A 13,577-nucleotide genomic window follows, 5' to 3' on the forward strand; every position below is an offset into this window, starting at 1 on the left:
TATACTGTGTATATACTACAGAGGACAGTATACTGTATATATACTACAGAGGACAGTATACTGTATATATACTACAGAGGACAGTATACTACTACAGAGGGATCTGGATAGATTGGAGGCTTGGGCAGATAAGTGGCAGATGAGGTTTAACACTGACAAATGTAAAGTTATGCACATGGGAAGGAATAATGCAAGTCACCCGTACATACTAAATGGTAAAACACTCGGTAACACTGACATGGAAAAGGACCTAGGAATTTTAGTGAACAGCAAATTAAGCTGCAAAAACCAGTGTCAGGACGCTGCTGCCAAGGCCAATAAGATAATGGGTTGCATCAGAAGGGGCATAGATTCCCGTGATAAGAACATAGTCCTACCACTTTACACATCACTAGTCAGACCACACATGGAGGACTGTGTACAGTTCTGGGCTCCAGTGAACAAGGCAGACATAGCAGAGCTGGAGAGGGTTCAGAGGAGGGCAACTAAAGTAATAGCTGGAATGGGGCAACTACAGTACCCTGAAAGATTATCAAAATTAGGGTTATTCACGTTAGAAAAAAGACGACTGAGGGGAGATCTAATTACTATGTATAAATATATCAGGGGTCAGTACAGAGATCTATCCCATCATCTATTTATCCCCTGGACTGTGACTGTGACGAGGGGACATCCTCTGTGTCTGGAGGAAAGAAGGTTTGTACACAAACATAGAAGAGGATTCTTTACGGTAAGAGCAGTGAGACTATGGAGCTCTCTGCCTGAGGAGGTGGTGATGGTGAGTACAATAAAGGAATTCAAGAGGGGCCTGGATGTATTTCTGGAGTGTAATAATATTACAGGCTATGGCTACTAGAGAGGGGTCGTTGATCCAGGGAGTTATTCTGATGCCTGATTGGAGTCGAAGGAATTTTTTATTCCCCTTAAAGAGGGGAAAATTGGCTTCTACCTCACAGTTTTTTTTTTTGCCTTCCTCTGGATCAACTTGCAGGATAACAGGCTGAACTGGATGGACAAATGTCTTATGTACTATGTTACTATTCATGATAGAAACTACTATTTTTGTCCGCTCTATCTTTCTTGCGGGGCCGCAGAACGGAAATCAGAAATTATGAATTTCAAACAAATTGATATTAAAATATTTTGTTTACTTTATTTTTTTATAAACGTGTTGGGCAGGTGATTTTATCAAGTTTTGGAATATACTGTATTTTTCACCGCATAAGACGCAGGTTTTTTTCACTGAAAGTGAGGGGAAAATGTCCTTGCGTCTTATGGGGTGAATACTAATGAGCGCTTCCATTATAGAAGCGCTCATTAGTACCGCAGGACCAGGAAGCGGTGAAGGCTTTGTACTCGCCGCTTCCTGGTCCTCCTCTGTCGGCTGTGCTGTGCGCCAGTTCACAGCACAGCTCACGGAGGAGGAGGAAGAAAAGCGCTGGCAGTGTGGAGCGGCAGCGCCCAGAGCAGGAGAGGTAAGTGATTTTTTATTTTTTTATTTCATGTCATCTGAGGCATGGGGCACATCTGAGGCAATGGGGGCTGATCAAACGAGGCATGTGGGCTGTTTAAAAGAGGCAAGGGGGCTGATATGAGACTGGGGCTGATCAAAAGAGGCATGGGGGCTGATATGAGGCTGGGAACTGATCAAATGAGGCATGGGGGCTGATCAAATGAGGCATGGGGGGCTAATTTGAGATTGGAGTCTGATCTGAGGTCTGAGTGGGGTCTTGTTTATATTGGGGCTCATTTCTGAGGTCTGATTGGGGGTCATTCACTTTGGGATTTGAGCTGAGGTCTTATTGGGGTCTTATTAACATTGGGGATCTGAATGGAGCTGTGATCTGAGCTCTGATTAACATTGGGGGTTTGAGAATTGCTGATGGTGTCCTCTGGGTCAGGCAGCTGTGTAACTACATCCGCCGCTTCATCCCTATATGCTTTATTGGTCCCTGGCTCAGGTGCAAACAACAGTGGTGCTTAGTGTCATCATCTACCAACGCCCAGATAGACATATTCTTAATTTTTAGAAGTCCCCTCTGCTTACAAAGGCTGATCAAAGCAGACTTATGTAGCCACCATCTTGCCAAGACGCAGAGAAAATGATTGAAAGTATGTCATAATAAAAATAAGTAATACAATACAACCTGAAGATCTTTTATTGTGTGGACTCCCTTGAATGTTTTTGGCCAACTGGCCTTTCATCAGAATACCCGAGTGCTGCATTAATGTTGGGAAGTAAGAAAGTGGGCGCCTCAAGGAGGAGACAGAAAGGCCACAAGTAGTGGGGCAAAAGCCCCTGTGAGGCTGTATGGGTATGCCATATATGTCCCCCAATGTCTAGTGTAGAATCAAAGTGGATTTTCAACTTAAACATTGTGGCCCCCATCAGATATAAATAACGTGGTGGAGCTATTTGGCTTTTGATTAAGAGGAGTCTGCAAGTCTCCTATCCCTCTCTACCGTGGAAAAAGAGGATGGGTATATAAGACAGCAAAAATAGAAGGACCATATCCCTTACGAAGGAAGACGCTCTATCTTCTGAAACACGTAGGTTTGTGGCCCAGCAGCTGTCCTTAGCCTCTAGTGATGCCACTAGTGCTCAGCTTTCAAACAAGGAGCTGGGCCTGCCAGCCACCACCTGCTCCCTTTATCGTTCAGTGATAAGCTGTACCGCAATGGTTTTTTTGCAGCACTACCTTAGTATGATGCAGTTGTGCCAGTGAGATAAATATTTGTTTTACAGCTTCCACATCTTGGTCATCTTCCTGTGGCAGTTGAGGAACCACACAGACGATGTCATGTGGGCAGGGAAATGGGGTTTTCACAGACACAGCTAGAGGATGAAGCTGATACTCATTGTGGCAGACATGATGATGAAGAAGCTGGCCATGACCAACCAATGGATTATAGGTTGGAAAACAAAACTGGCTCCTCGAACACTTCATCAAGCATGGAAAGCTGCATGCCTGGTTGCTTGTGTGCTTGTCATCAGGCAAAGTTATGACATGTTGGGGACCCACATGGACAGAGTTCCATAGAGTTGGAAGTGGAGTAGGATTAGAATGAGAACTATGGCTGGAGGAGGAGGAGTTGGTGGTTCAGGGGGACATGGAACTTTCCCAGGCACAGATAGGAGATGAGGCTCACACATTTGTATTGCAGACGTGCTGATGATGACACTGGCCATGACCAACTATTGCAGTGGAGAGCAGCGCCTGAAAGAACTGGGTTCTTGGGCATGCTGTTGAGCTGCATCCTTGGTGGCTTTCATAGTATCGAGTAAAGTGATGATTACTGGTCAGCCATGCTTTAAACCTTCACCATCAAAGCAAAATGGGGGAATTTTTTCTAGCTTCTGATAGGGAGGCAGAATTGGCGCATTACCAGGTTACACCCTATACCTAGCTTACAGCAATTTTAACTGAGCAGATGCCTACCAGGAGGTCCATCTCTGCTCTCTGGTAAGTCACTGTTCAACTACCTCTGCTACAACAAGTAGCAGATACAGCAGCACCAGAAGCAACCAGTAAAGTTTACTTAAAGGGTAACTGTCATATTTTTTTTTTATTTGCTAGTTTATTAGAGCTAGGCATGTATACCTGAGTTAGTCTGTCAATGATTATCAAAAGATCTGTAATTACCTTATAGTACCAGCTTTCATTAATGTCTCCTGTCCCTTTCCACTGCTCCCTTAAAAGACGGTTGCTATGGCTTGTCTGTCTCCGGCTAAGAAGACGGAGGGGCGGGCCTTCACACTGCATGCCTGCATTAGGCTTCAGAGTGAGGGGGCGTGTCTCTCGGTAATCCAATCTGATTGGCTGGCAGAAAGCTGCTGGCTACAGCAAGTGTGTATGGGAGGTGAGGGAAAGCAGTTTTGGCCACAGAGAACTGGCAGAGGAGCCATCTTGAGAAGATCCTCATAATGTAGGATTCAAAACAGCCGTAACTAAGGGAAAAACTAAAGGAAAACAGTGGTAAGTGAAGAAACTAAAGATTGCTTTATGCATAATGCTGCTGCAGCAGTAACATATGCTAAAATTGTTTTTTTGATGAAAATATGACAGTTATCCTTTAACATGATGGAAGTTTTTTTCATCCACTGTACCAAGCTAACATATATCAGTAAACTGTGCGATCCAAGAGGCTTAGTTGTACCTCTCCTGTGCCTTTTACTGCTGCTTCTGGGAACCTCAGCCTGCACAAAGTAAATATAACAAACCTGAAACTGCTCCCATAAAAGGATTTGTTTTTACTGCTTTTGTAATAAGACATTTCTTCTTCACTTTCCAGGCCAATCGGGAACACTATCACTGGCACATGTAGTGGCACTGGTAGTGGTGGACTAGATAATATACAGTCAGGTCCATAAATATTGGGACATCAACACAATTCTAAAATTTTTGGCTCTATACACCACCACAATGGATTTGAAATGAAACGGACACGATGTGCTTTACCTGCAGACTGTCAGCTTTATTTTGAGGGTATTTACATCCAAATCAGATGAACGGTGTAGAATTACAGCATACAGTGCTGCCCATAATTATTCATACCCCTGGCAAATTTTGACTTAAACCAGCAAGTAATTTTTTTGACGGGAAATGACATAGGTGTCTCCCAAAAGATAATAAGACGATGTACAAGAGGCATTATTGTGGAAAAAAACATTTTCTCAGCTTTTATTTACATTTGAGCAAAAAGTGACCAGTTGGTGTAAAAAAGGAGAAGCCTTCAACCCAAAGAACACCATCCCCACTGTCAAACATGGTGGTTGGAACCTAATGCTTTGGGGGTGTTTTTCAGCCAATGAACCAGGGAACCTAATCACAGTAAACGGCACCATGAAAAAGAGCAATACATGAGGATTCTCAACGACAACATCAGGCAGTCTGCAGAGAAACTTGGCCTTGGGCACCAGTGAGCATTTCAGCATGACAATGACCCAAAACACACAGCAAAAGTGGTGAAGAAATGGTTAGCAGACAACAACATTGATGTTTTGGAGAGGCCCAGCCAGAGTCCAGACTTAAATCCAATTGAGAATCTGTGGAGGGAGCTAAAGATTAGGGTGATGGCAAAAAGACCCTCCAACCTGAAAGATTTGGAGCTCATTGCTAAAGATGAATGGGCAAAAATACCTGTGGAGACCTGCAAAAAGCTGGTCTGCAATTATAGGAAGCGTTTGATTGCTGTAATAGCCAATAAAGGCTTTTCTATTGATTATTGAGAAGGGTATGAATAATTCTGGACTGGACACTTTTTGCTCAAATGTAAATAAAAGCTAAGAAATGGTTTTTTTTTTCACAATAATACCTCTTGTACATCGTCTTATTATCTTTTGGGAGACACCTATGTCATTTCCCGTCAAAAAAATACTTGCTGGTTGAATAAAAGTAACTTTAAGTCAAAATTTGCCAGGGGTATGAATAATGGGCATGTATGGCCTTTTTCACACGGGCGTTGCGGAAAAATGTGCGGGTGCGTTGCGGGAACACCCGCGATTTTTCCGCGCGAGTGCAAAACATTGTAATGCGTTTTGCACTCGCGTGAGAAAAATCGCGCGTGTTTGGTACCCAAACCCGAACTTCTTCACAGAAGTTCGGGCTTGGGATCGGTGTTCTGTAAATAGTATTATTTTCCCTTATAACATGGTTATAAGGGAAAATAATAGCATTCTGAATACAGAATGCTAAGTAAAACAGGGCTGGAGGGGTTAAAAAAAATAAAAAATCATTTAACTCACCTTAATCCACTTGCTCGCGATGCCCGGCATCTCCGTCTGACTCTTTTACTGTATAGGACCTGTGGAGAGCATTAACTATAGTTTAAGGACCTGGGATGACGTCACTCTGGTCATCACATGGTACGTCACATGATCTTTTACCATGGTGTATCACCATGGTAAAAGATCATGTGACGTACCATGTGATGACCGGAGTGACGTCATCCCAGGTCCTTAAACTATAGTTAATGCTCTCCACAGGTCCTATACAGTAAAAGAGTCAGACGGAGATGCCGGCATCGCGAGCAAGTGGATTAAGGTGAGTTAAATGATTTTTTATTTTTTTTAACCCCTCCAGCCCTGTTTCACTTAGCATTCTGTATTCAGAATGCTATTATTTTCCCTTATAACCATGTTATAAGGGAAAATAATAAGGTTCGGGTCTCCATCCCGATCGTCTCCTAGCAACCGTGCGTGAAAATCGCACCGCATCCGCACTTGCTTGCGGATGCTTGCGATTTTCACGCAACCCCATTTATTTCTATGGGGCCTGCGTTACGTGAAAAACGCACAAAGAGGAGCATGCTGCGATTTTCACGCAACGCAAAAGTGATGCGTGAAAATCACCGCTCGTGTGCACAGCCCCATAGAAATGAATGGGTCAGGATTCAGTGCGGGTGCCATGCGTCCACCTCCCGCATCGCATCCGCGCGGAATACTCGCTCGTGTGAAAGGGGCCTATGGCTGCCAATGGAACTGGTTCTCTTGTATTTATTGATGATGTGACTGCTGACAAAAGCAGCAGGATGAATTCTGAAGTGTTTCGGGCAATATTATCTGCTCATATTCAGCCAAATACTTCAGAACTCATTGGACGGCGCTTCACAGCATACTGCAAAAGCAACCAACGTTTTTTAAGGGAAAGAAGTGGAATGTTATGCAATGGCCAAGTCAATCACCTGACCTGAATCCGATTGAGCATGCATTTCACCTGCTGAAGACAAAACTGAATGGAAAATGCCCCAAGAACAAGAAGGAACTGAAGACAATTGCAGTAGAGGCCTGGCAGAGTATCACCAGGGATGAAACCCAGCGTCTGGTGATGTCTATGCGTTCCAGACTTCAGGCTGTAATTGACTGCAAAGGATTTGCAACCAAGTATTAAAAAGTGAAAGTTTGATTTATGATTATTATTCTGTCCCATTACTTTTGGTCCCTTAACAAGTGGGAGGCACATATGCAAACTGTTGTAATTCCTGCACCGTTCACCTGATTTGGATGTAAATACCCTCAAATTAAAGCTGACAGTCTGCAGGTAAAGCACATCTTGTTCGTTTCATTTCAAATCCATTGTGGTGGTGTATAGAGCCAAAAATGTTAGAATTGTGTGGATGTCCCAATATTTATGGACCTGACTGTATATTCTTTAAATCAATACCAAACCTGTGGCTACTCTCCAAAACAAGATTATTTTGGTCAGCTTGTTAAAAAAGCCATTTTTATCTTCTGATACTTCCATGTTTATTTAAACACCATCTGGCATCTTCCCTCAAAAGGGATAATTTTTGCACTGTTTAATTTTAAAAGGCATTAAAAAATTGACGGTGCAGGGTGTTTTTAAACAGAATGCTTGTTACCCCTGGCTACCATCCGAATGCCTATAGCCAGTTGCTTTGACATTACTAATGTCTTAGCATGAAAGAGCCTGAGAGGGGTTGGATACAGTTCTAGAAGACCTCAGGGTGTCATACACTACTTTTCAAGGCAATCAGGATATTTTTGATTAGGATCAAATTGAATCTGACACCTGCTTCGATCAAATATGGCTTTGAAGTTTTACGTTTTCAATTGACTCCAGCCATTTTCAGAAACATTGGATGGACTGGACATCCACAGTCTCATGTCAGAAGTAGGGATCGACCAATATAGATTTTTTTTAGAGCCGATACCGATAACCTGTGAACTTTCAGGCCGATAGCCAATAACTTATACCGATATTCTGTGCATTTTTATTTTTGAAAAAAATACAATTTTCTCTTACGGCGTTCACCACATAGGAGATTTTTTTCAAATATATTTTAATAGTTTGGACTTTTCGGACGTGGCGATATGTGATATGTTTATTTATTTATTGTTTATATATTTTATATAGTCAGTAGCTTATTTGTTTGGTGCATTTTCTCTTGGTGTCTCATATGATGCTTTGCTACATTCCCCGTAGCTTGTCCTTGTGGTGCATGTGGACCACGCCGACGTCCTCCATTGTATGCATATTTTGCTGGGGATAGTCGATAATTGCGGTCCACATGCGGCTGGGCTGCTCCCCCAATCTAGACACGCCACCGTGTCAGGGGCTGAGCAGCTCCTCCAAAATTGCCACTATTTTTTTGGTGTTTCTGTTTTGTTTGATTTGTAGTGTGTGTGCCTTCACCTGGCATTCTAACACTCTTTTGCACCTGTTATACCTCCTTCACAGGGTCTGATATGGGTGTGGCTCACAGTATGGTCTTATTCACATTGCACCAGTATCCTTGCTGGGCAGTTGTGTGGAAGCTTTGCTGTGAGCTGGATTCCATCACCCTCAGACCTTGTTCACACCATAGTCAGAGTAGTGGTAGGAACCCTTTGCCATGCTGAGTGACCGTGACGTGGTGCATGAAGGGCTCCGATATTTTCCTGACTGGAACATATTGGCGAAAGTCTCAGCTTTTTAATACCTGCATTTATGACTTCCCAGTATAGTCAGTAGCTTATTTGTTTGGTGCATTTTCTCTTGGTGTCTTATATATTTTATTTGTAAAATTGGGAAAGGCGGTGATTTATACTTAATATTTTGGTGAGGTTTTTTTAAACTTAAATTTTTTTTTTTAAACTTTTTATTTAATAACTATTTCCCCCTTAGGGGCTAGAACTTGGGATCTTTTAATCCCTTGTCCTATTCACCCTGATAGAGCTCTATTAGGGTAAATAGGATCTCACACTGTCCCTGCTGCCCTGTGCACAGTACACACAGCAGCAGGGAGATGTCCATGGCAGCCAGGGCTTCAGTAGCATCCTGGCTGCCATGGTAACCGATCGGAGCCCCAGGATTACACTGCTGGGGCTCCGATCAGAAGCTGCCAATGCACCACCAATGAGAGGAGGTGAGGGGACCCTTTGGCCACTGCCACCAACCAATGACTTTAATACTGGGGGGGTTGAGGGGGGGGGCACACTGCAGCACCAATGATTTTAATACTGGGGGGTGGGGTATAGGGCACACTGTGCCACAAATGAATTTAACACTGGGGGTTGGGGGGACCCACTGCGCCACAATTGATTTTAATACTGCGGGGTGGGGGCGCACTGTGCCACCAATTATTTTAATGGTGGGTGGTAGGGCGCACTGTGCCACCAATGATTTTAATACTGGGGAGGGCGCACTGTGCCACCAATGATAATTAACGTTTAATACAGGAGGTGGGTGTGTCGTCACAGAATCACATAGCCGGCACCCTTCCTCTGACAGGAAGCTGCGATCAGCGCAGTGCGCCCGCCCCTCCTCCTCCCATCTCTCCTCATTGACAGCGTGGCACAGGGGGAGGGAAAGAGTGAATCCTTCTCCCCTGTGCTGCTGAGGGAACATGAGCGCACTGACAGCAGCACGCTCATGTTCTGTGATAGCGCCCTGGACGCATTATCGACATTTCGGCAAGGTTAGATTCCGATACTGATAACGTTAGAAGTCATGAATATCGGACAATAATATCGGTAACTCCGATAATCGGTCAATCCCTAGTCAGAAGTATCCAGTCATTAACATCTCTTTGTCAAATGGACGCCACCATTTGGCTCCTGTTTGTACGAATGCTCATTAGTGACAACCTGCTTGTGTAAAGGTGTTGCTAATTACCCGATGAATGAGTGCTTTGCTCGTTTTTTGGGTACTAGGATCGCCCGTGCAGACACCTTTGCCAGAAGCAGGTTGTTCCATCTAAACAGCACTCTGCTGGTGCCAAACAATGATTCTGCATGTGGACAAGCGATGGCATTAGTGCAGGGGCGTAGCTAAAAGCTCATGGGTCCTGGTGCAAGAGTTCAGCTTGGGCCCCCATCCCTCAGTGTTTGTTGGCAACGGGCAGGGGAGCAGAAAGCCTTCCTGCTGCCTGAGGCAAACATTCTTAATCTAACCCCTTCCCTCCAGCCAGAGGTGTAAATTGATCAGTATGCACTTTCTATAATGCCAGTGTCTTATTTCGCACAAGGGTCTTTGGGCCCCCTCAGGCTCCTGGGCCCGGTAGCGACTGCTACCTCTGCACCCCCTATAGCTATGCCCCTGCATTAGTGATTGCTCATCTCTGTACTGTGTAAATGCAGCTTTCTCTTCCATTGATGAGCAAGCAATTGTCAGGAAGGAACACTTCCTTCCCGGCAATTGCTTCCTAAATCGGGCCATGTAAAAGGGTCTTAACTCATAACATGTGTCTATTCATTCTACTATGCTGCCTCTGCTTTCACTGTGTTGTCTATTGACACTGGGATATATTGTAGTGTATGATCCTGAAAGAAACACCAGCAGTTATACAAAAGATTATGTTTTGGAATCCATACAAACAGCTCATGAACACTATGATGATTTCTTTGGTCTTTCTGTAAAGAAAAAGGTGAGGAAGAATACAGGGTCACCATCCTGGACCAATGCCAGCAAATGATTAATCTACTAACTACCTTCTTTCAGCACTCCGGTTAGTAAATCTAAGGCTAACCCTACATGTTTACCAGAACCTGTAGTGAGTCCAGCTGCTAGGGACCCAGATACGTAATGAGGCAGCAGAAAACAGATGCAAGCAGGCCTATCAGATGCCAAGGAGCAGCAGGAGTAAAACAAGCCAAAGTCTACGACAGGAGAGTCAGTAGAAGCCTAATCAGTAGCCAAGGGGTTACTCCAGAAACAATCCATGTAGTCAAGCCAGGAGAATCTTTAGAAAACTAATCAGTAGAAAAGGGTTAAATCTTGAAACAAACCAAGGTCAATACAACAGTAATGTAGCACTGAACACACAACTAACACAACAGAACAAACAACGAATAGGGGCCAGGAACAAAATCACAGGCAAAAAAAAGCCAGATAGTGCCAGACTTAAATCCTCTGCCTGTCTCCGGGATTGGATGTGGACCCAGAAACCTGATTGGCTCCACATCCAGAAATGCAGATAGGTTGACCAGTCTGGGCTTGGCTGGTTGGCATAGCAACCCTCCTAGAACCGCTGTGCACTGGATCAGGACTAGGTAAGTTCCTTTCACTTTATTTTTAATTTTTTTACAAGTGCATGTGATTTACTTCCTGAAATGATATTTTCTACTATTTTATATGTCCTATATTCTTTGTTACATTGCTGTTTTTTGTTAATTTAAAAAAATATACCATATATATTTTTGTAAAATTAGAAAATGTTTCTTTTTCCAGGTAAGGACATGATGAGAGACTGTAATGGACATCAAGATAACAGTGACACACAAGCAAATTCAATAACTCCTAATATACCCATAGACCTTCATAGCAGAGATCAATCAACTGACACCACTGGTAACAATAATATTTTGTCTAATCAGTCACTGATTAGTAAAACAGGAACTGGATATGGGGAAATATTACATGGAAAACAGATCACTATGATTTTAAACACTAACCAGTGTTTGAATGAAAGAATTCACAACGACGAAAGGCCATTTTCATGTTTGGAATGTGGGAAGTGGTTTAACAAAAAATCTAATCTTGTGGAACATCAGAGAATTCACACAGGAGAAAAGCCATATTCATGTTCAGAATGTGGGAAACATTTTACCCGTCAATCAGGCTTTATTCAGCATCAGAGAACTCACACAGGGGAGAAGCCATTCTCATGTTCAGAATGTGGGAAATGTTTCGGTCAGAAAGCAAGTCTTGTTAAACATCAGAGAATTCACACAGGGGAGAAGCCATTTTCTTGTCCTGAATGTGGAAAGTATTTTAGTGAGAAATCATGTCTTATAGCACATCAGAGAGCCCACACAGGGGAGCAGCCATATTCATGTTCACAATGTGGGAAATGCTTTAACCAGAAATCAGGTCTTATTAAACATCAAATGAGAACTCACACAGGAGAGAAGCCATTTTCATGTCCTGAATGTGGAAAGTCTTTTGGTCAGAAATCCAATTTTGAGAGACATCTAAGAATTCACACAGGAGAGAAACCATTTTCATGTTCAGAATGTGGGAAATGTTTTGGTCAGAAAACGGATCTGGTTAATCATCAAACAGCTCACACTGAAAAGCCACTTTCGTGCTCAGAATGCGGGAAATGTTTTAGCCACAAATCAAGTCTTGTTAAGCATCAGAGAATTCACAAAGGAGAGAAGCCGTTTTCTTGTTCAGAGTGTGAGAAATGTTTTCATCGGAAATCAATTCTTGTGGAACATCTAAGAATTCACACAGGGGAGAAGCCATTTCCATGTTCAGAATGTGGGAAATGTTTTAGCCATAAATCAGGTCTTGTTAAACATCTTTTGAGAGCACACAAAGGTGAGAAGCCATTTTCTTGTCCTGAATGTGGGAAATATTTTGCTCAGAAATCAAATCTGGTGCTACATTTAAGAATTCACACAGGAGAGAAGCCATTTTCATGTTCAGAATGTGGGAAATGTTTCAGACAGAAATCAGGTCTTGTTAAACATCATATGAGGACTCATACGAGTGAAGCTATGTTATGAATGTGGGAAATGTTGTAGTCAGAAAGATTCTATAGAACCTGAAATGAACTGTACTTGCATAAATATGTTTAGTTGTAATTATTACCACTGGGGTCACAGCAACTTGCATTGGTAGTGAGTTATCAATGGCTACTTGAAATATAGATACAATAAAAGAAATAAAGTGACTCCAAAATTTCAGTTACTGGATGAATTACGGTACTTTCACATCTGCACTTTCCTTTCCGGTATTGAGATCCATTATAGGATCTCACAACCGGAGGAAAACGCTTTAGTATTGTCACTATTCATTGTCAATGGAGACAAAACTGAACGAACGAACGGAACGGAGTGCACCAGAATGGATTCCATTTCGTTGCAACCCCATGCCAGACACAAAACCGCTGCAAGCAGCAATTTTGTGTGTCATGTGATACTGATCAAGACGGACCCGGCATGAAACACAATGCAAGTCAGTGGTCAATGCAAATCCATTTTCTCGGACACAAAAGAAAACTGATCCGGCGCCCATTGACTTACAATGGTTTTAGTGTCGGATCCGTCTTTGTTATTTTGAAGATAAACAACCAGATCTGTTCAGAACTGATGCAGCCAGTTGTATTATCATAACGGAAGCGTTTTTGCTGATCCCTGCTGGATTTAGCAAAAACACTGATATGAAAGAGGCCTTACAGTGGCATATAAAAGTTTGGGCACCCCCGGTCAAAATTCCTGTTACTGTGAACAGATAAGAAAGCTGAAGTTGAAGATGAAACCTCCAAAAAGGTATAAAGTTAAAGATGACACAATTTTTTATTTTCATCTTTTACATTTTCCAAATAACAAAAAAGGAAAAGTGCCTGAAGCAAACATTTGGGTCCCGGCATAGTTAGTACTTAGTAGCACCACCTTTGGTAAGTATCACAGCTTGTAAATGCTTTTTGTAGCAGCCCAGAGTCTTTCATTATATTGTTTGAGGGATTTTCATCTATTCAATGCAAAAGTCTTTCAGTCAGATTTCTCGGCCACCTTGCATGCTCTGCTCTTCTGAGGTCTATCCACAGATATTCAATGATGCTCAGATCAGGGGACTGTAAGGGCCATGGCAAAACCTTCAGCTTGCACCTTTTAACCCCTTAAGGAC

The 13,577-nt window shown here is 42.8% G+C and overlaps 1 protein-coding gene and 1 pseudogene across 1 annotated transcript in view; both read left to right on the forward strand.

The window, feature by feature from the left end:
* LOC120999693 (zinc finger protein OZF-like) overlaps window positions 1–12,570 on the forward strand; it is a 30,839-nt gene extending 18,269 nt beyond the window's left edge. The window contains exon 5 of the mRNA XM_040430715.1: window positions 11,172–12,570. Coding sequence (XP_040286649.1) covers window positions 11,172–12,454 — 1,283 coding nt within the window. The 3' untranslated portion in view covers window positions 12,455–12,570. The remainder of the gene's footprint in view (window positions 1–11,171) is intronic.
* Window positions 1–13,577, forward strand: part of LOC120999694 — a 158,858-nt pseudogene that overhangs the window by 30,249 nt on the left and 115,032 nt on the right.

This window comes from Bufo bufo, chromosome 4, assembly GCF_905171765.1.
Source record: "Bufo bufo chromosome 4, aBufBuf1.1, whole genome shotgun sequence".
In the NCBI taxonomy this organism is placed as follows: domain Eukaryota; kingdom Metazoa; phylum Chordata; class Amphibia; order Anura; family Bufonidae; genus Bufo; species Bufo bufo.